The 27,167-nt window shown below is 41.9% G+C and overlaps 3 protein-coding genes across 3 annotated transcripts in view; 1 reads left to right on the top strand and 2 right to left on the bottom strand.

The window, feature by feature from the left end:
• The window catches only part of LOC114545544 (uncharacterized), a 202,710-nt gene that overhangs the window by 18,480 nt on the left and 157,063 nt on the right, over positions 1-27,167 (top strand). The gene's annotated exons all lie outside the window — the stretch shown is intronic.
• On the bottom strand, positions 21-26,150 carry LOC114545552 (type-2 ice-structuring protein-like). Its single transcript, XM_028563916.1, has 8 exons — positions 26,099-26,150; positions 16,745-16,823; positions 2,639-2,689; positions 2,446-2,520; positions 2,018-2,133; positions 1,755-1,889; positions 844-955; positions 21-554 (listed from the first exon to the last, which is right to left on the bottom strand). Exons 1-8 carry the CDS (start codon positions 26,111-26,113, stop codon positions 472-474), a joined length of 666 nt encoding a protein of 221 aa, XP_028419717.1. The 5' UTR covers positions 26,114-26,150; the 3' UTR covers positions 21-471.
• On the bottom strand, positions 19,035-26,193 carry LOC114545547 (selection and upkeep of intraepithelial T-cells protein 1). Its single transcript, XM_028563908.1, has 4 exons — positions 26,020-26,193; positions 23,480-23,842; positions 21,494-21,586; positions 19,035-21,070 (listed from the first exon to the last, which is right to left on the bottom strand). Exons 1-4 carry the CDS (start codon positions 26,111-26,113, stop codon positions 20,931-20,933), a joined length of 690 nt encoding a protein of 229 aa, XP_028419709.1. The 5' UTR covers positions 26,114-26,193; the 3' UTR covers positions 19,035-20,930.

Here is a 27,167-nt window from a genome sequence, read left to right as displayed (position 1 = left end):
GCCTGAGGGGGACAAAAGGGCAGAGTAAAGAAATCAGTTTTATTTCAGCCGATAGAAAACCATTAAAATATGTCCGCTCAGCCCCAAGGATCGAGACATTTCTATCTTAACAGGAGATAAAACAGTTTGTTTTTATGCTTCAGGCTTTTAATTTTGCATAAGACAAGAAAGAAGAGTTCACTCTAAAAGAATACATGTAAGGTTGTGCTAAAAGCAATCTTTTCATAACACATTCAGTCTGCTCTTATTAAAGGCAAAAAGCCTCAGAGACAGTCCAGCTCCTTATTGTCACCTGTCGCTTCCTTCCTTAAGTAGCGTTAACAGCGATACAACAGAAATAAAGATATGAAACTTAAATGAGACCATTCAGCTCAGATGTGAGACTGATGGAGTAAAGACAGATGTATTGAAAGGTAGAAACACAAACACACCTCCCCCAGTGTTTGGGCTTTTTACAGGTACGTTATGGTGTCAGACCACGCATCTTCTGGTTTTCTTGACGCAGACAGACGGTCTGTCATGGCTGCACTGCATGTCATCCCAGCATTTCTGAGCTGCATGTACAAAAAAAGGCGAGTCAGCGAATGCTACACATAAATAAAAACTCAAACTGTTAAACGTGACTTAACATAATAAACGATAATTATTCTTGATGGGTACAGATCAATGATAAGATAAAGATAATTGTGAAAAACATAAATGTTGTAATAGTGTGTATAGTTAACCCACCTACTGATTTGATAAAACCAAAAGATATGAGTCAGAAAGAATTTTTCACTCAAGATGCAATATGTTATGAGCTGTATAATACGATACTGTACGATAATCAATATGTCGTTTTACCTCCAAAATTCATTTGCAAACAATTCTGCCAGCCCCAAAGGTTATTAGGCTCTCCACGACACCAGTGGGTGAAGTGGAAAGGTGTGCCATCGCTCCATAACCATTGGCTTTTCTGGAATAAAGAAATAAATTAAAAAAGCCATGAAATTAAAATCTTTTACATAAACCTTTATTTATCACGAGAGGGTAAATGCAGGTGTTACAACAGCACAAGGACAGAAATAAGGACAAATACATATACGTTTTTTTTTTATAAAAACGCGGACGCGTGGGCATGTGAGCGAGAGCTTTGGTTTTACACGCCGAGAGTTGTGACAAAGTTAATTTTTTATGCTGCGCATATCTTGAATGAACTCCCAGAAAACTACAGGTTCGCAGCAACTCTCACTTCATTTGAATCATGGATGATGCGGTTTTAAAAAAAAAAAAAAAAAAAAAAAAAAAAGGAATAAAACTAATTGTTCATTTCTTACACAGCAGTGCAACTTTTATTCTTGTATTTCATTCCTGTCTTATTCTATGTTACCTGTTTTTATATTCTCTCTAACAAATATTTTTAATTGTTTTTATCTGCTCTTTAATGTTTTATGAAAAGTACTTGTTGCTGAAATGTGCTTTATTAATGAAGTTTGGGAAATAGGCTGTGAGAGCCGTGTAGAGGCAATCCCAGCCTACTATTTTTCAGTACTTTGAGTACAGCCCCTTTATGATTATATGGTATATACAGTGAAATGTAGTAATATAGCATGTATACCGTATATAGAATTGATATATATAATATGTAGTATAGTACAGCAATGAAGTACATAATATAAAGTATAAGTGTCAGTTTAGTATATTATATAATCAGTAGTATAATGTATATGTTTGCTTTGCAATATTTGCAACTTCTGCAATGATGCCAAAATTACCTCTACCGCATCACTGCCTCCAATCCAGGTTAGTTTGTCCTCATGACTTTTGGCCTTGATCAGCTTCTGAAGCTCGTCGTACTCCATGATGTTGTGAACAGACACGAGGTTTCCTCCCATGGACACACAGTTTTTCTACAGTAAGGGAGACAAACAGACAGACAGACACACCAACAAAAGTTGTTAAACAAAGTAAGAAGGATGATACCAAGTCAGCAAAAGATGCCAAGAAACCAAATGTCCATGTGTAGAATACACATTACCTCAGCTTTAACCCAGGTCATGGGACTTGGAACGTAGATGAAACAACGGCCATTTAACCTAGTCCAACCCCTGGAGCATCCTCCTCTGGTCCCCCTCTTGACCAGAGTAACATCAGCTATTTGTAGGAAAAAAGTTCAGTGGGTAATGTGGAGGTTCCAGTTAAAGTCTCTTTATGTAGAACTTTAATATTACAATATTAAAACCATTTATTTTGATAGTATGAAGCAGTTATAAATGCACAATAAACACAAAGCGCAGCAGAACATCACGACAACATACAATCCATCGAAGAGAACATCTAAAATCTAATCAGCTGTTTGGTCTTTATTGTCCTTTTCCGCTGGAACAGCTGGAAGGAGTTTGACACCGCAGTTATTGTATTGTTAGTTTATTGACAATAAATACATCCGTAACACTTAATACTCACCAGCAGCTCCAGTCAAAGCAGTCATGACACAAACCAGTGCAAACAGAGTCAGTGTCTTCATGGTGAAGGTGATAGCTTTAACACAGAGAGACAGACATGTTACTGATACTTGTGTAGGGAACAGACGATGCCTACTGACTGTCAGTCCAGTAAAGGAAAGTCAGAAGATGATAACAAAAATTTGTAACAAAACCTGCTGCAGAATATCCTCTTCTTCTCTTCTTAGTCGTCCCGTGACGAGGTGCTGAAAAAGAGGAAGATCAGCACTTAAATACAGCTACTTATTTCCTCATTGCTCAAAAAACAGGGAATGAGAACAGACTGCTACTACTACTAGTTCTAGTCATAGTTCTATTATCTTCATTGGAACTATTATTGCCACTGTTCATCATACCAACAGCAATATTTATGATGAATCATATTTCTCCACATCTGTATATCTGTGTCAGTGTCTCTGTGTCTCAACCGGCAGCAGACGGCCGTCCACCAAGAGTCTGGGTCCGAGGTTTCTGCCTATAAAAAGGATTTTTTCTTCTTTTCCACTATCACACCAAATGCTTGCTCGTGGGAAATTGTTGGGTCTTTGTAAATTATAGAGTGTGGTCTACACCTACTCTATTTGTAAAGTGTCCTGAGATGACTCCTGTTGTGATTTGACACTATGATTTGAATTGAATGGAATGTGTGACTGTTCTCATATCGGAACGAACTTCTCCTGTGATCGTCATTGTATGGAAGCTGAGACCATTTTCTTGAGAAAATTTGCTTTGTCATCACAAGATAATTAAGTTATGAGAAGAAAAAAAGATTGTTTACCCTTATTATTTACGCTTATTAGAGATTAGGAATAGTTTGCTGTCAAACCAGTCATCACTTGCATTTCCCTGGTCAAATCAGCCATGCTACAACTGCAGTGCAGCCATCTATACTGATAATTATGTTAATTTAAATGCATCCAAACGTCCCAGATCAAACTGAGGGGAACTTTTACTTTGGAATATCTCTATATACACTGCCGGGAGACTTTTTATGACACCGAGCTCTTTTCTCTCTCAATCTGCATGCATTCATGTCCCATTAATGCATGTTACTAACTTAGCTTCTTCCCCAGGATTCTTGTGCTTTCTCCCCTCAGAGATTTCCTTGGATTGTGGCGGCATCTGGAATGTGGCTGCAGCTGCGCCAAGATCCACTTAGGGAGGAGGTTGGGGTGGATAGGTCGGTCCCCAAACACATGCATTCAAGCGTGGGAATGGAATTTGTGTGGGAAAAACACAGGATACGTGTGTACGGGTGGTAATTTGCTTGTGTTTTATATCTCTTTGCATTGTAATATGCAGTGTGATTAGCTCTTGGGGCAACCGCAGGTTCCACGGTTTCCTCAAACTTTCATTTATATTAGACTAGTTTACATCAGCAGATACATTTGACATTGTAAACATATCATTAGCCCTGCGGGGATGCAAATCTTGACAGACGTTTTAGAAAGTGGTCACGGAATTGAAATGGAACATAAGTACACAAACAAGATTTCTAAGAGACAGCGTTAAAGGTTAAATGCTGGGGCAACATTGCTGAAAAATGTAAGGTAGAAATGCCATTTATATCAAGTTGGAAACTCATAAACAAGGAGACCCAAAGTTACACAATATAGACTCAAACCCAAAACATGCACTTTTCCTTGAAAAAGGCAAAGTTCCTGCATGTGTACTGTAGGAGAGCCCAACATCTATTCATAAAATCAGCTTTAGGTCACAGTAATTGTGCTATGGTGAGTGAGGAACAAACTGCTCCAATGTAACAGCTGTAATGATTTTACATTAATATAAACAACAGGAATATTATACAATACTAATTGGTACACTAAGTCAAGTAAGTTGAGATCCCTGACGTAGGTCTGACACGGGAAACAGGGGACTTTCCAGCTTTCCCGTGCTCTGCCTAGGAAGATTGGGGACTCTCCGCCTGACTGTATGATGAAATCCACAAAGAGTAAGAGAATGTGATCCTGATGCTATGCGCACGAGATGTATATTGATTTAAGAAATAATTATTGTGTGATTATTAAGGATAATAATTATGTGACATAGGGATTGTGTGTATACTAATTTAAAGGATAACTACTGTTAATAATTATTGTGTGATTATTAAGGATAATAATTATGTGACATAGGTATTGTGTTGTGTGTATACTAATTTAAAGGATAACTACTGTTTGATAGTTAAGGGTAGGACAAGTGGTAATAATCATACGACGAATATACTAAGCCAAAGGTGACATGTATTAAGAAACATGTTGAAATGTTTAAGTTGTGAGGGAGAGGGCAAGGGCAGGATGCATATGGAAAGTGTGTTGACACAGTGAGGCCAATGTTGAAACAGTGCAGCCATGGGGAAGATAGCAAGTAATGTATTAAGGGATGGGTGGGGAGAAAAGAGATGTTGAAATGTACAGGCAGCATGTGTTGTTAGGGACACACGCTCAGGGACACCCAATGATTAACACATACAGCGCACACACACAGTTTGAACACACACACATTTTGAAGGGATAAGAAGGGACACCTCAGGATATATCGGGGTTAGTTCTCCTGCCAGCTCTCGGAGTTCAAGACTTGCTGTTCGATCGACCACATCAGAGCAACTAATCTTTGGACTTAAATCATTCAACTCAAGAGACAGAGTAACGAACAAAGCCACCATCGCAGAGAGAGGATCTCCTATCACTTACGGCCGGCACGGGAGTGTCTGGCAATAGGAGAATTAACCATCCCCACCCGGCCTAAGGATTATAATTGATACCAAGGAGCACTCTTTCGTTCACCCTGCCAACAGTGACTGTACTGGATAAGAGACGTTGCGGACTCTTGAATTGAGTCGGGAGTTTCATCAGAAATCCAGCAGTACGGCAGGCTAGGAAGGACTGTACTGACGAGCACATCCCTTCCCTCTCAATCTCAAAAAAATTGGACATTCCACCTCCCTGCCGCAAGCCTTTACATCGGGGGTTTGGTTTTTACATCGGGGGTTATTTTACTTACAAATGATAGGTTGAATCAATTATTTTGGGATATATTCTAATAATCAGTGTTGAGAATCAGACACATTATGCAAATGCCCTTGCTAAATCCTGCAATAAAAAGCTACCATTGAAGTTAAAGACTAATTTGTGGACTTTGGATTCATGATGTCACTGTAAGAGCCACTAAAGCCAATCCTAGCAATTACCAAGTGCACAGATCATTGAGAGGAGAGCTGCCGTTAACGTGCGTGACTGGTGCGGTACCTGCCCCTGGGGCCATTCGGTCAGGTGCGGCGCTAGTGCAAGCAGGGTAGACGTACGGCGGAAGGCAGTTAGAAGCTAGGCGAGTCTACTCACCACCAGCTTAAATAGTCCCTTAACCCAGTAGGGTAATACCCATAGGTAACAGAGGCTCGGACCCTTTAAAACGGAGAGCTGGTCCAGTACCCCCTTAGGGGGGTAATTCGGGGGATTTAACTAAAGAGACTCTTTATACTTTGATATTGTTCAGTTTTTTATTTAAGGAAAAGAAGGCCTTCAAAGAGGATTTTGAAATATGTAACACCAACTTCAGTGACAGAGCGGAATTTGTGCAGCACAGATAATTCTGATGCAACAATTCTTCAACTTTTGTTGAACTTCTTTAAGTTTAAAGAACAGGATACATTACTTTGTTTTATACAAATATTATGACTGAATCACTTTACTTTAAAGTAAATAAACATATACTTTAAAGTAGGGCTGGGCGATATATCGATATAAAAAATATATCGATATATTTTTAAATGAGATATGGAATTAGACCATATCGCATATATCGATATAGTTCAAATGTGATCCTTGCTCCCATAGATATATACACAGATGTCGCCTTGAGGTTCTAAACATACGTCAAAACCGCCGCCATCTTGGAACAGGGGTCCGAAGCATTCAGATCAACGCTAAAGATGCCGGACTTTTGTACTGCTTAATTATGTTCGATAGAGGAAATGAAAAGAACAAACCGCAATGAATAACATTTAACAGGTGACAATGTGTTTTATGATTATGTATGCCGCCTTCGACCAGCAACCTGAGCTCCGCGGCAGCGGGAGGCGGAGAGCTCCGTGGCGGCCGCAGCGTCTCTTCCCCGGGAAAACACAGCTTTGCCTCGCTGCTGCATGGGTCCCCGCTGATCCAGATCGGACCAGCCAAAGACAGAGTGGTGATCGGTAGGATCTTACACGTAGTCCAGGACGACCTGTATGTCGATATTGGCGGAAAGTTCCACTAAGTTTGCGGCGGCAGGCGGACGGAGAGAAGCTACAGCGGGGCAGCAGAGACCCGCTGCGGCTGCAGGATCTGGAGCTCAGTGCCCGTTAAAATTACATGTAACATAAATACATACAGAAATAAATAGTGGAGGAATGAGCCTGGACATTTCAGTCTGTTTTAAACTTCACCTTGAAGCAGAAACTCTTAGTTCAGAAGGGTGAAGTTTCCGTTTGGACTCAGAAACACCGAAAGAAATCATGCCAATTATTAGTACCATTGCATTTATGGGTATGACTGTGTACTAACTTTACTAAAATCAAGGCATTGCAATTGTATAAATTAATATTAAAGTTTAATTAAAAAAATATCTAGCAGAAATATGGCTACAATCTGATAGTCACATACAGTATAAAGTAGCCTAAGAACAGAATAGCTTACCTATTATTATTATTTGAGGCACTTTCTTGCAGGATTTCACTGAACATATCAGACAACAAGGGTGCATGCCCCTCATCTGGTGCAGAGAGACAAGTCTTTGTTTCTGCGCTGTGATCTCCTCCTGCGCTGGCCGCTGCTCCGTCTCCGTCTCCACGCGGGTTCTCCGCGTCCATCGCGGCCTGGATCATTTCTCGTGCGTCCTGCTTTGTTTCCACATCCAAGTAATGGTCTTTATAACGCGGCTCAAGTACAGTCGCGATGAAGTGCAGAGGATCCGAATAGATCTCACTGAAACGTGTGCTGACAGACTCTAAGAGCGTACTTTTCATTGTTTTCACTCCGTGGTCCGTCTCAACCTCTTTGCTTAGGAGACGCTTTGCAGGTGGAACGGGTACTGACACACGTGCAGGTCGCGGTTTCTGTTTGCATTATCTCAGCCGTATTGTTTCGGTGATAAAAAGGTATTTCGGCCGAAAACCGAAAATGCACAAAAAATTTTTTTCCGGTGGCCGAATATTCGGTGCATCCCTAGTAATAGAACATTAATATACAGCGAATTACAATATTTAAGGCAAGAGGGGTTCACAGCATGGATAATGGTTTCCAGGTCCTGATGACTTAAAAATGGCTTTAATTTTGCAAAAATTGTGCCCTTCACAACACTACTGGCTTGTTTGTTGAAATTCAATGAAGTATCCAACAATATTTTTAAGTTCATTATGCAAGTTTGGGCCTGAGCGCATTGGTTAGGTTAGGGACTAGCTAGAAGGCCCAAACATGATGACTTTAGTTTATTTTTCATAATACCTCCGCCAAGGAGGTTCTGTTTTCTGTAATCTTGCTAAAAAACAAACAAACATAACCTTGGCGGAGGTATTATGAAAACTAAACTGAAGTTGTCATGTGTGTCCCTTCTAAGAGCCTCATGAAAATGCAGATGTTAGTGCTTTGACTTTGCATAAAGAGTAACCTTTTAAGACACCACCCACCAAGAGCCTGGGTACGAGGTTTCTGCCTGTAAAAAGGACGTTTTTCCTCTCGCAACTAGCGCACCAAAAGCTTGCTCATGGGAAATTGTCTTGATTATGACAACTTGACATTAATCAAAGTGACATTACCAGAAGTTGTCTTGGTCATGACAAGTTGACATTAATTTAGTTTGGGATGTCTTTGTAATGACAACTTGACATTAACCAGGATGACATTACCAGAGGATTCAATTCAATTTTATTTATAGTATCAAATCATAACAGAGTTATCTCGAGACACTTTACAGATAGAGTAGGTCTAGACCACACTCTATAACTTCCAAAACCCAAACTATTACAGTAATTCCCTCAAGAGCAAGCATTATCAGTGGCTATTGCGACAGTGGCGAGGAAAAACTCTCTTTTTAGGAAGAAACCTCGGCAGACCCAGACTCTTGGTAGGCGGTGTCTGACGGGCCGGTTGGGGTTGTGATGAACAGTAGCACATAATAGTCACAATAAAGATAATGGAACAGTGACTTCGAAGGTCATCGTGGAAGTTCATGTCATGTCGGATGCGGTGGACGCAGCAGGACGCAAGTTTCTGGCCAGGAATTGCAGAGATTCACAGAGCTATGCTCTGCGAAGAAGAAACATAAGGACTCCGGGGAGTAAACTCCCCAGAGCTAGGTTAGTAACAAGCATTTCTGGGACAGGATGCATACAAAAGGAAACAAGTAGAGATGAGAGAGCAGCTCAGTGTGTCACATGAAGGAAGGAACTTCCCCGGCAGTCTAGAATTATAATAGCATAACTAAGAGAGGCAGGTTAAAGAGAGGTGCCTGGTTGGGCTAGAACTCTCCCCAACCGGATCGAGCTGTACTGGCCTGCCTCCCTCTACTCTCGCTATATTATTAATTATATAATAAACTGATGACTACAAAGAGAAGCAGTGGGCCGGGTTAGGCGGACGCTGCAACTCCTCACTCCCTAACTATAAGCTTTATCAAAGAGGAGGGTTTTCAGTTTACTCTTAAATGTGGTGACGGTGTCTGCCCCTCGAACCCAAAGTGGGAGCTGGTTCCACAGAAGCGGAGCCTGATAGCTGAAGGCTCTGGCCCCCAGTCTACTTTTAGAGACTCTAGGAACCACAAGTAGCTCTGCATTCTGGGAGTGTAGTGCTCTACTAGGACAATAAGGTACTAGGAGCTCTTCTAGACATGATGGTGCTTGACCATTTAGAGCTTTGTAGGTCAGGAGGAGGATTTTAAATTCGATCCTAAATTTTACAGGAAGCCAATGCAGAGAAGCTAATACAAGAGAAATATGATCGCTTCTCTTAGTTCTCGTCAGAATACGTGCTGCAGCATTCTGGATCAGCTGGAGAGTCTTAAGGGACTTATTTGAGCAATCTGATAGTAAGGAATTGCAGTAGTCTAGTCTAGAAGTAACGAATGCATGGACTAGTTTTTCAGCATCATTTTGAGACAGGATATTCCTAATTTTGGCAATGTTATGAAGATGGAAAAATGCTGTTCTTGAGGTTTGTTTTAAGTGGGCGTTTAAGGATATATCCTGATCAAAAATAACTCCTAAATTTCTGACAGTAGTGCTGGAGGCCAGGGCAATACCATCCAGAGTAGCTATATCTTTAGATAATGAAGTTCGGAGGTGCGTTGGTCCCATCACAATAACTTCAGTTTTGTTTGAGTTTATCCATCCATCCATCTTCGTCCGCTTATCCGGTGTCGGGTCGCGGGGGGAGCAGCTCCAGCAAGGGACCCCAAACTTCCCTTTCCCGAGCAACATTAACCAGCTCCGACTGGGGGATCCCGAGGCGTTCCCAGGCCAGGTTGGAGATATAATCCCTCCACCTAGTCCTGGGTCTTCCCCGAGGCCTCCTCCCAGCTGGACGTGCCTGGAACACCTCCCTAGGGAGGTGCCCAGGGGGCATCCTTACCAGATGCCCGAACCACCTCAACTGGCTCCTTTCGACGCAAAGGAGCAGCGGCTCTACTCCGAGCTCCTCACGGATGACTGAGCTTCTCACCCTATCTCTAAGGGAGACCCTCCTAAGGAAACCCATTTCGGCCGCTTGTACCCTTGATCTCGTTCTTTCGGTCATGACCCAGCCTTCATGACCATAGGTGAGGGTAGGAACGAAAACTGACCGGTAGATCGAGAGCTTTGCCTTCTGGCTCAGCTCTCTTTTTCGTCACAACGGTGCGATAGATTGAATGTAATACCGCACCCGCCACGCCCGATTCTCCGACCAATCTCCCTCCATTGTCCCTCACTTTCGCGAACAAAACCCCAAGGTACTTGAACTCCTTCACTTGGGATAAGGACTCATTCCCTACCTGCAGAAGGCATTCCATCGGTTTCCTGCTGAGAACCATGGCCTCCGATTTAGAGGTGCTGATCCTCATCCCAACCGCTCGGCTGCGAACCCGACCCAGTGAGTGCTGAAGGTCACAGGCCGATGATGCCATCAGGACCACATCATCTGCAAAGAGCAGCGATGAGATCCCCAGCCCACCGAACTGCAACCCCTCCCCACCCCGACTACGCCTCGATATCCTGTCCATAAATATTACAAACAGGATTGATGACAAAGCGCAGCCCTGGCGGAGGCCAACCCTCACCTGAAACGAGTCCGACTTACTGCCGAGAACCCGGACACAGCTCTCGCTTTGGTCGCACAGAGATTGGATGGCCCTGAGTAGAGACACCCTCACCCCATACTCCCCGCAGCACCTCCCACAGTATCTCCCGGGGGACCCGTCATACGCCTTCTCCAAATCCACAAAACACATGTAGACCGGTTGGGCATACTCCCAGGCTCCCTCCAGGATCCTTGCAAGAGTGAAGAGCTGGTCCGTTGTTCCCACGACCAGGACGGAATCCGCATTGTTCCTCCTCAACCCGAGGTTCGACTATCGGCCGAACCCTCCTTTCCAGCACCTTGGAGTAGACTTTACCAGGGAGGCTGAGAAGTGTGATACCCCTGTAATTGGCACACACCCTCTGGTCCCCCTTTTTAAAAAGGGGAACCACCACCCCAGTCTGCCACTCCTTTGGCACTGTTCCAGACTTCCACGCAATGTTGAAGAGTCGTGTCAACCAGGACAGCCCCTCCACACCCAGAGCCTTGAGCATTTCTGGACGGATCTCATCAATCCCCGGGGCTTTGCCACTGTGGAGTTGTTTGACTACATCAGTGACTTCCGCTTGGGAAATCGACGACAATCCCCCGTTATCCTCCAGCTCTGCCTCTAACATAGAGGGCGTATTAGTCGGATTCAAGAGTTCCTCAAAGTGCTCCTTCCACCGCCCTATTACCTCCTCAGTTGAGGTCAACAGTGTCCCATCCTTACTGTACACAGCTTAGATGGTTCCCCGCTTCCCCCTCCTGAGGTGGCGAACAGTTTTCCAGAAGCACTTTGGTGCCGACCGAAAGTCCTTCTCCATGTCTTCTCCCACACCCGCTGCTTTGCCTCTTTCATGGCAGAGGCTGCAGCCCTTTGGGCCCTTCGGTACCCTGCAACTGCCTCTGGAGTCCTCCGAGATAACATATCCCGGAAAGACTCCTTCTTCAGTCGGACGGCTTCCCTGACCACCGGTGTCCACCACGGTGTTAGTGGGTTACCGCCCCTTGAGGCACCTAACACCCTAAGACCACAGCTCCTCGCCGCAGCTTCAGCAATGGAAACTTTGAACATTGCCCACTCGGGTTCAATGCCCCCAGCCTCCACAGAGATGCACGAAAAGCTCCGCCGGAGGTGTGAGTTGAAAGTCTGTCAGACAGGGGCCTCCTCCAGACGTTCCCAATTTACCCGCACTACACGTTTGGGCTTACCAGGTCAGTCCAGAGTCTTCCCCCACCCCCTGACCCAACTCACCACCAGATGGTTATCGGTTGACAGCTCTGCCCCTCTCTTCACCTGAGTGTCCAAAACATACGGCCTCAGATCAGATGAGACGTTTACAAAATCGATCATTGACCTTCGGCCTAGGGTGTTCTGGTACCAGGTACACTTATGAGCATCCCTATGTTCGAACATGGTGTATGGTTTGAGTTTAACATCAGGAAATTGTGGTTCATCCAGGATTTTATATCTTTAATACACGCTTGAAGTTTAGCTAACTGCCCACTTTTGTCTGGCTTAATTGACAGATATAATTGGGTGTCGTCTGCGTAACAGTGAAAGTTAATTGAGTGTTTCCTAAAAATATTACCTAGAGGAAGCATATATAAAAAGGAAAATAGAATTGGTCCAAGCACCGAGCCTTGAGGAACGCCATGGCTAACTTTAGCGTACTTGGAGGGTTTATCGTTAATGCTAACAAATTGGGATCGCTCAGAGAAATAGGACTTAAACCAGCTAAGTGCGATTCCTTTAATGCCAACCAAGTGTTCCAGTCTCTGTAACAGGATTGAATGGTCAATAGTGTCAAATGCTGCACTAAGATCTAGTAAAACAAGAATGGAGACAAGTCCTTTGTCTGCAGCAGTTAGAAGGTCGTTAGTAATTTTCACCAGTGCCGTCTCTGTGCTATGATTCTTTCTAAATCCTGATTGAAAGTCATCAAATAAACTATTGCTATGTAGAAAATCACATAACGGATTAGCAACTACCTTCTCAAGGATCTTGGAGAGAAAGGGAAGGTTAGATATAGGTTTATAGTTTGCTAAGACCTCAGGATCGAGGGTGGGTTTTTTCAGAAGAGGTTTTATCACAGCTACTTTAAATGACTGCGGTACATAACCTGTTAATAAGGACATATTGATCATATCTAGTAATGAAGTGTTTACCACGGGTAACGCTTCTTTGAGTAATCTCGTTGGGATGGGGTCTAAGAGACAGGTAGATGGCTTAGCTGAGGATATCTTTAACATTAATTGTTGAAGGTCTATAGGATAAAAGCAGTCTAAGTATATGTCGGGAATAGTCGTTCTTTCTAGCGGTCTTGCGTTTAAAGGTGAACCGTTAGAAGTTGAGTGCAAAAGGTTATAGATTTTATCTCTAATTGTTTTAATTTTATCATTAAAGAAGCTCATGAAGTCATCACTACTCCGAGCTAGAGGAATAGATGGCTCAGTAGAGCTGTGGCTATCTGTCAGCCTGGCTACAGTGCTGAAAAGAAACCTTGGGTTGTTCTTGTTTTCTTCTATTAGTGATGAGTAATAGTCTGATCTGGCCTTTCTTAGGGCCTTCCTATAGGTTTTGAGACTTTCTTGCCAATCCAAACGAGATTCTTCCACTTTGGTGGAACACCATTTACTTTCAATGTTTCGCGAGATTTGTTTTAATTTGCGAGTTTGGGAGTTATACCAAGGTGGTAGTGTCCTTTGCTTAATCATCTTCTTTTTGAGGCAGGGGTCGGCAACCTTTTTGATATGAAGTGCCCTTTTCAAAATTTCTTGTTTATTAGTGTGCCATGTTAACATTAAGTTTTATTATGACATCACATCAAAATGTAATATCCAGGGAATCTGTAATTTTACTCCATAGCAACATTTGATAACATGTATTTCTCATAATCAGGACCTTGTAAGTATTATTATTATTGTATATTATTATTATTATGGAAACATGGTTTTAGTATGCAGTCCTGATTGGTGGAAAATGGGCTGACAAAACTATCACTGTCAAAGAGCCTGAAGGAAAAGTTGAAGTGGAAAAGCCCAGCTTTAATGATGAATGGACTGATAAGCAGGTCCTGTATGCCTCATTTTCAATGAAACGATGCTGTGGCAAAATAATAATAACACAACCAGCATCATTATCAACATGAACATAACGATTGCGTCATTCACGTGCATATTAAGTAGCCACATGTATTTGTTTTGGTCTTATAATGCGTCCATATTTACCGCTCCAGCGGAGAGGATGTTTCTTCAGACAGCTTAAGTTTATAAGAATTTGTCCAAATTTCAAGATTCCCTGCAAACTAAGATAAACAGACTACAAACCGACAGCTTTTGTTTTAGCTTGTTTTGTAAAAATGTGCTATTTGCAGAGTATAAAGCTGTGTTTGCGTAAAACAGCGCGGTGGACAAGAGTGTAGTGAGCAGACAGAGCAGATTGAAATATCGCCTCCTGCATGTTTATGCCGGTCTACACAGGTGAGTGCACTGATAAGTATTGACTTTTAACTCACGAAGGTTTTAATGTAGCCTACTTACAGTAACGAGACTAAGTTAGTTCATCTGACCCAGCGGCAGTTGGTAATCCTCTTTGTATTGTTCCCAGTCAGAGATATGAGTCAATCAAACTACCGTAAATAACAGGTTGCGCACTGGCGCCGATTTATGTTTTCCTCTGTGGGTGCTCACACGCGCACACCCTTTAAAAAAAAAAAAGTAGTCAAAAATGTTTGCATTTCAGAACTTTAGGAAATGGACAGCGGCCGACACGAACACACACGCCATACTAAAGCCGTAAAGTAGGCTATCTTTCAACTCAGGACAGCGCCACTTCTCACAGATAGAGATAGGATTGGGGATGAGAAGTTTAATCAGCTTCGTGGGAAATTATAAATCAATGCCACCGCCATAACCAATCACACTATAAAAAAAAGACGCTCCACTAAGCACCACCTGCAATGTTTAATATTAAATGAATGTAAAAATGAACTGGGAGTCTGGCACACGTGGGTGCGCTCGAGCTCCCACGGTATCGGCACCTATGAGGTCGCGCAACTGTGAAAGATGTAATTTGGCATGCGGATGAGAGAGTGCTTCAGCATTTCCACCATGATTTCAACACATCAATAACTCTCTTGCACACATATTGCCAGTGTGCCATTGGTTAAGGTGCCGCGTGCCCATGGTGGCACGCGTGCCTAAAGGTTGCCCGACCCCTGCTCTAGACAATATAAGAAACGCTTGGTTACAATAATAAGACGCTCATTAAACGATGCTTCCAAATGACCCGCGAACAACAGTACAACCAGCAGGGGGCTTTGTATGTGTGGAGTGATTTGGGAAGCACTAGAATCAAAAAGAGTGAAGCTATTGAATTTTTTTCACAATAAAAATAGGCTGAGCCAGCTTCTAAAAAAGCGGCGGGTGTAGTATGTTCAGAGGGGGGCCCTAGATGTGTGGAGTAGATCTGGAAGCACTAGACTCAATAACATTGATGGTATTGATTTCTTTCACAATAGAAATTCATAAAAAATAGGCTGAGCCTGATTCTCAAAAAGTGGTAGGTGTAGTATGTTCAGAGGGAGACACTACATGGTTGGAGTGATTTTGGAAGAGCTAGACTCAATAACATTGACGGTATTGACATTTTTCCAAATAAAAATATATTATAAATAGGCTGAGTCAGATTTTCAAAACTTAGCGGGTGTAATATGTTCAGAGGGAGGCCCTAGATGTGTGGAGTGATTTTGGAAGAGCTTGACTCAATAACATTGACAGTATTGAATTTTTCCCCAATAAAAATATATTATAAATAGGCTGATCCAGATTTTCAAAACTTAGCGGGTGTAGTAAGTTCAGAGGGAGGCCATAGATGTGTGGAGTGATTTTGGAAGAGCTAGACTCAATAGCATTGACGGTATTGAATTTAGGCAGAGCCTGCTTTCCCAACATAAGAAGGTGTATTATGTTGTTTGGGAGGCCGCAGATGTGTGGAGTAAATTTGGAAGCACTAGGCTCAGTAACAGTGAAGCTATTGGATGTTATCCCCAATAAAAAGTCTTTAAAAATATCCAGAGCCAGCTTTCCCAACATAAGAAGGTGTATTATGTTGGTAGGGAGGCCCCAGATGTGTGGAATAAATTTGGAAGCACTAGGCTCAGTAACAATGAAGCTATTGGATGTTATCCCCAAAAAGAATTATTTAAAAATAGACTGAGCCTGCTTTCCCAACATAAGAAGGTGTAGTATTTTGTTTGGGAGGCCCTAGATATGTGGAGTGATTTTGGAAGAGCTAGACTCAATAACATTGACGGTATTGAATTTTTGGCAATAGAAATTCATAAAAAAATAGACTGAAGCATATTGTAAAACATTAGTCAGTGTAGTATGTTCAGAGGGAGGCCATAGATGTTTGGAGTGATTTTGGAAGAGCTAGGCTCAATAACAGTGAAGCTGTTGAATTTTATCTTTGTATCCACTTTCGGTTTTGCACTTTGCAGACGGTCCCTAGACGCTCTGCTGAAAGCATAACGCTCACAGGGATGCATTGGATTTATCCACATAAGTAGACGGTTCTTTCGGATGAAAACCGGGTTGTAGCTTGTTGTCTACCTTCCTACGGTTAGATAGAGCTGCTTATTGTGTAAGTAACACGTTTCATCTAAGATTTATTAAACCGCAAACCCGCGAATCTTGCGAATCTGCCAATTTCTGTCTAACTTTACCGTCATAAATACATCCGTTATTATTATCTGATACAAGAATAACGTCCAGGTTGGAGGAATGGATGAAAAGGAGTCTGTAGCTCGTTGTTTACCTTACCACGGTAGGGAAAGATGCGTCGTTTGTGATTTAATAACATTTTGCTCAGAAGTTATTGAGCCCGTAAGTTCGAATCTGTGAATGCATTTCCAACTTTACCCAAGTAAATAAGTTAAGCTAACAGCCTGGAACACATGAGCTTACCTTTAAGGTCCGTCTGTAGTGCCGTGCTAAAAGGCACAAAGACCGTCCAGAGTGTAAAAGTGAAGCAGAACACGAAGACCTCGAAGCGAAAGACAGAAAACTACCGGTTGTAGTGAGCTCAACTGACGCTGAACGAATGAATGCGTAACTGGAGGTGGTTCTTATGAAGCTGCGTCTTACGTCACCACCTATCAACAGACGTTATGCTTTCCATTGGTCATTGTTTTCTTGCCACTCCCACGTATCCATGGTAGCATGTAAATAAACACTTGACTGACCCATACTGACCATAGACAGTCTCCGTGTGTTCATGGCTCATGGACATCGGAAAAACGTTTTTCCGAGTGAAAACGTCACCATTCGTACAGTACAGGAGAAGCTCGCAGGCAGTTTCGACTTACATTAGCTGTTTAGGTTTAATTACTAATGTTAACTAGCATGTTAGTTAGCAATAATTAGCCTGTGTTTATGTTATCTCCTTACATATACCTACACCCTCCGTCTCTGTAAGATTGGAAATGATTGAGATTTCTCTTGTCACAGCTACCAGAAGACTTACAACTTTCAGACACGTTGCTCACGTCACATTTACGTTGTCTCTCTCAGTTGGAGGCTGCGCAGTAAAGCAAGAGATCACCGGAAAAGTGCTTCTAATAGCCTTCACTGGTCTCCGTCCAGAGCAACGGGGTCTATTGGTCCATTGTATATATGTCAATGGATTTAAAAAAAAAATGTCAATGGATTTAGCTAACCGAGTTTCCCAGTTGGTGACGTGTTTGACGTTTGATGGAGGCGACTTTGGTTCACTGAACATATTTGAATGATAATAAACTGTTTATTGTGGACAAATGCCTCTGCCAAGAAACATACACAGACATAACATGTTTAAAATTATTCATAAATAGACCTATGTATAAAAAAAACACATTATCCGTGTCTTTTCCCGTTGGTTGTCCTGCAGATAACAAAACATAAAAAACCTGGCGATGTGCTGTTTGGATGCTCGAATAAGAAAACAGCAGAAAATCTTTTTATTATTGTGGCCTCCATGTTTTTACACACCTGATGCTCTCGGCTACGCCCAACCGTTGATGGCAGTCATGCAAAAAGTTGTTATGCCAAACGCCCAATATGACAGAAGAAGGAGAACACGCATCCCGACCATGTGAACGCTGCCAGTCGGAAAAACAACGTAACCACGGGGGCGGTGCCTCTTATTCCCAGGTGGCATGAACGCAAGGGGAGACTGACTGTATCTAAAAGCAGTTGGCTGGATTATATAACACGTTTTTTAACGAGATTACACTAGAATGTTCTGCTTATTTATACTGATTCATTATTTCAGAAACAGACCCATTTGAATGATCTTAGGTTCGTTAACCCTCCTCTTCCTCTTGTCCTCAGGGTCAAATTTGACCCATTTTCAGAAAGTTTCTATATTACAAATTTGAATTTCTTTCACAAATAGTTAAAAGAAAGAAAAGAAAAGAAACAACAATAACGTGGATGGTTCCATACAACTAGTAAAGTAAATTATGAGTTCACTACTTTCATTGAATGTGGGTGTTGTTACAATGTTATGGCATTTGAGAAAAAAAAAAGTTAAAAGAACGTTGAAAAAAACACAGAAAAACAAAAAGTTGCTTGTTGGTCGACGTGAAGACAACGCAAGGGTTATTACAGAGCAAAAACCACTCAATAAATTCAAAAATGCATGCAGGTAAACTAATGCACCTATTGTTCACCGATAAAATCCTTCATAAATTATAACCAAAACATGGTTTAGATTAATGCAAGTGGATTACTTGTCAAGACACTGGCACCCAGATGATACGTTTGAGAGTAATTGTAAATCATACTAAAAATATATATATATATATATATATATATATATATATATATATATATATGTGTATATTTAGGATGCATACACACAGGGACACTAAACAGCAGGAAGGTAAAGAGACATTTGTAACACTAGAGCAGGGGTCTTCAACGTTTTATAAGTCAAGGACCCCTTGACTCAGAGAGAGAGAGATGGAGCAGGGACCCCTCTACTACATATACTGCATTTCATAAAATTAAGTTACATAAACTGGGCCTACAATAGCGAGTAGGGCGCCCTAAAGCATTTATACATAACTTTCCCTTTAACAAGTGGTCATCAGTGTATGGTATCTCATAACCACCGGAGACAAATGCAAACAGACACAAACCGAGTCTGAGAGAGAGGACATTGAACGCCACCTTTATGCAAAGAGACGGCAGATAGAAGTCAAACACACTGCACTGTAGTCATCATCATCTTTATTGCCCGACTGAAGGTCCATTCAGAAGACACAGACATGACATACAACATACATTAAAGAGAGAAATAAATACAAAAGAAACAAACAATACTGCATTTCTATAAAATACACTTATATCAGGGTTTCCATAGTGAGGATTAGTATGGTATGGCACTAAAGCTAGGATTCTCCTGCAGCATAACAACATGCTGTTCTGGGAGACGTTCAGGTGACAAATGAATGTGTAGATAAGTTAGTCATTGATTTCAAAAATGTGATTTATTTCTTCTCCTTGTAATCACAAGACCAAACATTAGAGCAACATTTGAAAACAAGAACCGAGTGCAACAAACTAGAAAATACTATACTGGATGACAGACACACCCACACTTCAGTGCAATATAGTTTTTAAATAATAAAAACCCAACAATGTAGTATATGGTATAATATAAATAAGGTGAGGCTGGGGTCAGTTAGGGAGGGGGGGGGGGAGAGAGAGAGAGAGAGAGAGAGAGAGAGAGAGAGAGAGAGAGAGACATTTAAAACTTAAGAAATATCTCAGCTGGGTGCCTGGGTAGCTCAGTTGGTAGAGCTACAATGTAATGGTTTATATCAAAGTATATTCATATGTTCATGTGTTAGAACGGCCCAAAGTTAAAGTCCAGACCTAAATCCAACTGAGAATATCTGGCAAGACTTGAACATTGCCGTTCACAGATTCTTTCCATCCAATCTGACGGAGCTTGAGCTATTTTGCAAAACAAGAAATGGGCACAAATTTCAGTCTGTAGATGTGTAAAGCTGGTAGAGACATAACCTCAAAAAAGACTTGCAGCTGTAACTGCAGTGAAAGGTGGTTCTACAAAGTACTGACTCAGGGGAACTTCACAACTATGCTCCGCTTTGTGCAAGTCTACCTCCTGAAGTCCCAATCAAATACATTCATGTTTGTGGTTGTAACGTGACAAAATGTGGAACAGTTTAAGGGGTATGAATACCTTTGCAAACCTCTGCTGCAAGTTGTCCCCCCCCTTCATGTCTTCAGCTGTCCAATCAAAATAAAAGGACTAAAATGCCCAAAAAATTCATCTTAAAAAAGATTATCTCAGCTAGTAAAGACTTGAGGAATAAAATCGGTTGCTGCGATAATGCAACAGATGACAAGTTGACCCAACGTCCACACATCAGTTTTATAAAAACATATCTATGGTTAGTGTACGTATTATTTGGCGTGCCGTAAATACACCGTGTGTTTAAGACTTGAGGTAAATTCGTACGTTCTTAATATCTGCCCAACATCTTCTTCCTCGTTGTCAGCAGCTGTGTGGAGAAAAGTTGCCTGGGATGTTGATATGTCAGGTTGGTTAAATGCGATATAATAACAATAGTCCGATGTCTGTTGCTAACCAACCGAGCCATAGCAGGTATCGTATCAACTGCCCTAATAAAAATTGTCGGATAGGAACTAGGGGTGCACGATTCAGAAAATGTCACGATTCAATATGGATTTTTAGTGTCACGATTCAATTCAAAAACGATTCTTGATTTAAAAAAACATTCACAGTATGTAAATGTAGTTACTATTCCCATGAGATTAGTAGTAGACATACAATAAAACCCCTAATGGGAACCATTTGTTGCCAAATCTTGCTCCGTAGTGGGGGCCTCTGGTCACACAGCGTCGTTACAACAACAGAACCACAAAAAGCCAGGGTGTGAACGGTGTATTTCCCTCCCAGTCCCCCCCAGCTGGTGGAGGAGAACCATCTGATACAGAGAAGAACTGGTTGTCTTCCACCGTGGGTACCGGTTAAAGGTCCGGTGAAATGCCGCGGCTGTCATCTCCTGACTGAACGTTGTCCCAGACGTAGTAGTGAAGGTAGTGCTGGTGCTGTCTCTTAAATTAATAAGTCATCCTGACTTACAGTTTGGTGTTGATGCCTTAGTTTGAGTAAATATGCGCTGAGTCCAACACTCAGGATCAGGACGATGCAGCCAAACACACCGAAAATCGGTACGCTCAGGTACAGACGCCCACCTGATGGAAAAACCAAACAAACATAAGCTACAGTAGCTGGAATATCTCACACACACATTTATACATATGAGCATGAAGGGGATGGGGAATGGGATTCCCGTATGTTAACTTTTTTAACCCTTCTATTGTCCTCGGTTCAAATTTGACCCATTTTTATATCAGAATTATGAGTTTCTTTGAACCAAATTGCCCCAAAATAAGCCGAATGTGTTGATGTACGTTGTGTGGAAGCTCTGTCACATTCTTAGCAGGTAAAATTAATGATTGTTGATTGATGAATTGTGGGTGGGTGTTTTTTCTTCAATTTTATAGCATTTGAAATAAACGGTGATTCACTCAACATCCTCTGATCTTAACTAGCAGTCAAAGTAAGCATGACTCAGCGTTTTGCTTCCATCTTCCCAGAGTCGTCTATGTGCTCACCTTCAACACCCGTGTCATCGTTTGGACCTGGAGTCTGGAGGATTTTGGGATGCAGCGGCGTCTCCGTCGTCCAGGCTTCAACAGAGCGTGGCTCTGTAAAAAAACAAAAAAAACGTTGACAAAACGATGCTTAATCAGCTGTAAAGCACAAGTGTCCGATTGCATAAAATTAAATAAAACCACCCAAAAGTCAATGAAAGTAGTGGATCGTTAACTTGACTTGCGAAGAGCATCAATGGGAACCGCCCATGTTATTTTTGGTCAATTTGGTTGAAATAAACCCACATTTCTGACAAAGAAACTAAGAAAACGGGTCAAAATTTCAACCAAAGACAACTCAAGTGTTAAGGTAAGATGCTTTTTGGGGTTTGTTTTTTTTGCCACATTTCCGTTGGGGTGCAGCCCAAAACGGCTCGGGTGCTGCACCTGAGAGTGACACCCCTGAAAACAACGACTGGTTTCACATCCTGAATATGTAAATTACTCTGGTTTTGAGTCATCATTGGTATGGGAAAAATGAATTGTGAACCCAAATTGATACGTGGGCCTTGAGTTGAGGTCCCGAACAATTATATGATTACACAATTGTCTAAGTCTAGGTAGGGAATGAGTCCTTACCCCAAGTGAAGGAGTTCAAGTACCTTGGGGTTTTGTTCGCGAGTGAGGGGACAATGGAGCGGGAGATTGGTCGGAGAATAGGCGCAGCGGGTGCGGTATTGCATTCAATCTATCGCACTGCCAGACGAAAGAGAGCTGAGCCAGAAGGCAAAGCTCTCGATCTACGGGTCAGTTTTCGTTCCTACCCTCACCTATGGTCATGAAGGCTGGGTCATGACCGAAAGAACGAGATCCAGGGTACAAGCGGCCGAAATGGGTTTCCTCAGGAGGGTGGCTGGCGCCTCCCTTAGAGATAGGGGTGAGAAGCTCAGTCATCCGTGAGGAGCTCGAGAGAGCCGCTGCCCTTTGCGCCGAAAGGAGCCAGTTGAGGTGGTTCGGGCATCTGGTAAGGATGCCCCTGGGCGCCTCCCTAGGGAGGTGTTCCAGGCACGCCAGCTGGGAGGAGGCCTCGGGAAGACCCAGGACTAGGTGGAGGGATTATATCTCCAACCTGGCCTGGGAACGCCGGGATCCCCCAGTCGGAGCTGGTTAATGTTGCTCGGGAAAGGGAAGTTTGGGGTCCCCTGTTGAGCTGCTCCCCCGCGAACCCGACATCGGATAAGCGGACGAAGATGGATGGATGGATGGATGGACAATTGTCTAATAGCAATTTATCTTTCAGGTAATTTACCATTTCTTTCTGTTTAACGTTAGCTAGCTAGCTAAATTGTTGATTTTGTTCAGATGTGCCAAGTTGTTAATTATAGGACTGTTGAGGTATAGTGGTCACTTGTTGCCATAGCAACCCAAACATCCTGGGGTCAGAAGGACAACTTTTTTTTTTGCCGCTTCAAATAAAAACGGCACGTTGGGCAAAAAACGTTACAATATCTGGGTCACATGACAAGTGATACGACCAAAAGATGTGTCCTGGGATTCATTCTAAGCTTTATTAAATTTGTTTTAAAGTGGCGGACCTTCCTCCGCAGCTCTGTGGAGGAGAGGGAGGGAGATCGGGCAAAGTGAGACTAAGACAACAACAACAACCTCGAGCCTTGTGTCGGGACCTTAAACGTCCGAAACAAAAAGTTACTCACCTAGAGCTGCTCGAGATACTATCTTGAGGCCTCGAGATGGTTATAAATAATTTTTTTTACAAAGTGGGACCAGGGGGGCTCCGTACAACTGTGAAATTTGCCTTAAAAGATATTTTTCCTATTTAAACTTTATTTTTTCATTTCAGAACAAAAAGAGAAAATAAAGAGTTTACTTGCACAACGTAATGAGCTAAATAATTGTTTTTGTCGATTTTTCTGTTTTTGTGATCATTGGGAGCCAAAAATCATAATCACGATTACATTTTGATTAATTGCACAGCCCTATACTCACCGACGACGAGTTTGACGATGGAGTGGCAGCCTAGCTTGGGCACGTAGCATCGGTATCGGCCCGTGTCGGCGAGCGTGACGTTGGCGATCCGGAGCGAGATGTTTCCCTCCTTCAGGGAGTCGGTGAACAGCGCCGTCCTCCGGGCGTACGACGGGATCTTCATGTCCGGGACTTCCCGTTTGTCCCGGTAGAGGTGCACGTAGCCGACGCGGCTCAGCCGGTCCGACGGGTCCGGCTTCAGGTCGGGCTTGGACCACTCCACCGTCTTGTCCCGCACGTCCTCGCTGGGCTCTAGCTGGCACGGCAGGATGACATCATCGCCCGGGGCCGCGATGATTGGCCGAAGGGACCCAATCACCTGAACTGGAAAACACACAAGAGGGGACAATTTAAACAAGTGTGAAAAAGGGGGAAGACGTACAGTGGCAATAAATTATGTTTTCCTTCTAAAACTTTTCTTTCTTTCTTTCTTTCTTATTTCACGTCAGTGCGAAGGAAAGAAGCTGGGATTTTGGGAACTAGGTAGGGCTGGGCAATATATCGATATTGTATTGATATTGTGATATGAGACTAGATATCGTCTTAGATTTTGGATATCGTGATATCGTAAATGGCTTAAGTGGTGTCTTGTCCTGGTTTTAAAGGCTGCATTACAGTAGTGATGTACTTTTCTGTGTTACCAAACTACTCTAGCTGTTCTATTATTTTTTTACCCAGACATTATATGTACATTACTGAAGATTACATATCTTAAATCTCATTGTGAAGATATTTTGTTAAAGCACCGATTGTCAACCCTATAATATCGCCACGATATCGACATCAAGGTATTAGGACAATCGCGATATCTGATTTTCTCCATATCGCCCAGCCCTAGAACTAAGAAATATTTTCATCATTAAATTGTCAAAAAAAATAAAATAAAAATGGTATGTCAAATGGTAAAAGAGAAAATGCCAATTACAGTCTCGTGAAAGCCAAGGAGAAGTCTTTGATTATTTGGAATGACTAGCAGTTCAAAACCCCAAAAGATAAACACTGGAATATACAGCAGCAATAATGTTACCCAGGGTCTTCCCCCTGGGAAGACCCCCCCCTCTTTGTAGTCATGTTGAGTCTCTCTTTCACATTGTTGTTATCTCGGTATCTGTGTCTAGAAGTTGGGACAAGTTTGGAGTAGATTATAAATGACCAACACTTGATAAAAAAGGTCCCGACTACAGTCATTAGATCTGTGAAAAGCCTTTTAGTTTCATTTATTCATTCTTTCATTCTCAAGGGTGCGCTGCACCTAAACCTTATAATGGCAGGAAAACCCTGACCAATTCATACCAACTTTCCCAGGCGAATAACTTTATTTTACATCAGCGGTGCGAATTAGGAAGAGGGGATTTTGCGAACTAAGGAAAGTAAGAATTATTTCCATCACTTATTCCCAGAAAATTTAAAGAAAAGTCAATGACCGTTTCCTTTTCTTGCTAAGTTGATGTCTATTAACTAGGGAAACCTTTTGGGAACCCCAAAAGATAAATTTGGTTTATTTAATCACATAATGAGACAAAGAAAAGCAGCAAAATAAACAACTGAAGAGCTGCAACTAGGAAATGTTTTGGCATCTGTGCTAGAAAATTTTCCGTCTGTTCCAGCTATTTATTTTTTTTTCCCGAGCTGACAGAGATTAGGATTTTGTCTAGTCATGATGATGATGATGCTCAGTCTGCTGACCAATTGTTTGAAACAACATTGTCATTATCGCGCCTGCTATCACAAGGTTGATTTGTGGGTTCAAATATTTTTGGTATTGGACAGAATTTTATTTATTTCTTCTTCTTTTTACGTGAAAAGGAAGATTTTAAACCCTACTGTTGTCCTCGGGTCAAATTTGATTCGTTTTCAAAGTTTCTACGCCAGAAATATGAGTTTCTTTTTAACCAAATTACCCCAAAATAACATGGACGGTTCCATACAATCGACGCTCTTTGCAGGTAAAATTAATGATCACTTTTATTCAATTTTGGGTGTTTCATTCAATTTGATATGGCATTTGAGAGAAAAAAAACATTGACCTCTACCAGTGATTTTCCACTTGGCATCCTTTGATCTTAACTATTTGTTATCATAATTTCAATTTTGTAACTCAAAATGTAGACATAATATTATATAAATAAGGTTTATTGACCACGAATTTCAAAAATAAGTGTAAAACTAGTGTTCATTAGAGAGAGAGATCACATCATTCAAAGCTGCACCATGCCAGACAGATGGACTGATATACTGGATCAGTGAATTCAAAAGATCCAAAGACAACTTAACTGATGGAGGCTGTCCCGCTCATACAGGAGGCTCAGAACGTCTTAACAAGTGTGTAACTGTGTTAGTTTCTGGAAAACACCGAGACCACTTATGTGAAACGACCCCCATCTCAGTAACACTGGTGATTCCAAAAAAAAAATTCAAAAACAAACTACACTGAACCGAACTGAATATCTGAGCCCTACATTACTATACCATTGTACAGCTAGCGAAACACATGAGCTTACCTTTAAGGTCCATCTGTAGTGCCGTGCTAAAAGGAACAAAGACCGTCCAGAGTGTAAAAGTGAAGCAGAACACGAAGACCTCGAAGTTAACCATGAACTGACCCGGTAGGAAGACAGAAGAATACCGGATGTAGTGAGCGCAACTGCCGCAGAATGAATGAACGTGTGGCTGGAGGTAGATCCTTTAAGCTGCGTATTACGTCACCACGTATCAACTGACGTTATGGTTTCCATTGATTTTGTTTACCGTGGATACATGGTTGCGTAATGTAAATAAACACATAACTCTGACTGACTGTGTATCAAAAGCGAGATTACACTAGAATGTTCTGCTCATTTATACTGATTTATTATTTCCAGACTCCATGTGAATTATCTTCACATGTTCGTTAACGTTAACCCTCCTGTTCAGGTTGTCCTCGGGTCACATTTGTCCCATTTTCAAAAAGTTTCTATATCCAGCTCTTTTTTCCTCTAGTTACTCGTCAAAACACTGGCACCCAGATGATACGTTTGAGAGTAATTGTAAATCATAATATTTTTTATATATATATATATATATAAAAAATACATAAAAAATACATTTTCCATAGTTAAAACATGGAGAAGTTACAAAATAATGTCTTTGTGTATATTTAGGATGCATACACACAGGGACACTAAACAGCAGGAAGGTAAAGAGACATTTGTAACACTAGAGCAGGGGTCTTCAACGTTTAAGTCAAGGACCCCTTGACTCAGACAGAGAGAGATGGAGCAGGGACCCCTCTACTACATATACTGCATTTCATAAAATTAAGTTACATAAACTGGGCCTACAATAACGTGTAGGGCGGCCTAAAGCCTTTATACATAACTTTCCCTTTAACAAGTGTATACACATCCGTGTATGGTATCTCATAACCACCGGAGACAAATGCAAACAGACACAAACCGAGTCTGAGAGAGAGGACATTGAACGCCAAAGAGACAGCAGATAGAAGTCAAACACACTGCACTGTAGTCATCTTCATCATCATCAGCTTTATTGCGGGACTGAAGGTCCATTCAGAAGACACAGACATGACGTACAACATACATTAAAAAGAGAAATACATACAAAAGAAACAAATACTGCCTTTCTATAAAAGACACTTATCAGGGTTTCC

This window comes from Perca flavescens, chromosome 19, assembly GCF_004354835.1.
Source record: "Perca flavescens isolate YP-PL-M2 chromosome 19, PFLA_1.0, whole genome shotgun sequence".
Classification (NCBI taxonomy): domain Eukaryota; kingdom Metazoa; phylum Chordata; class Actinopteri; order Perciformes; family Percidae; genus Perca; species Perca flavescens.
Note: the sequence above shows the minus strand (reverse complement) of the source record. Positions and strands in the feature narration are given on the sequence as shown.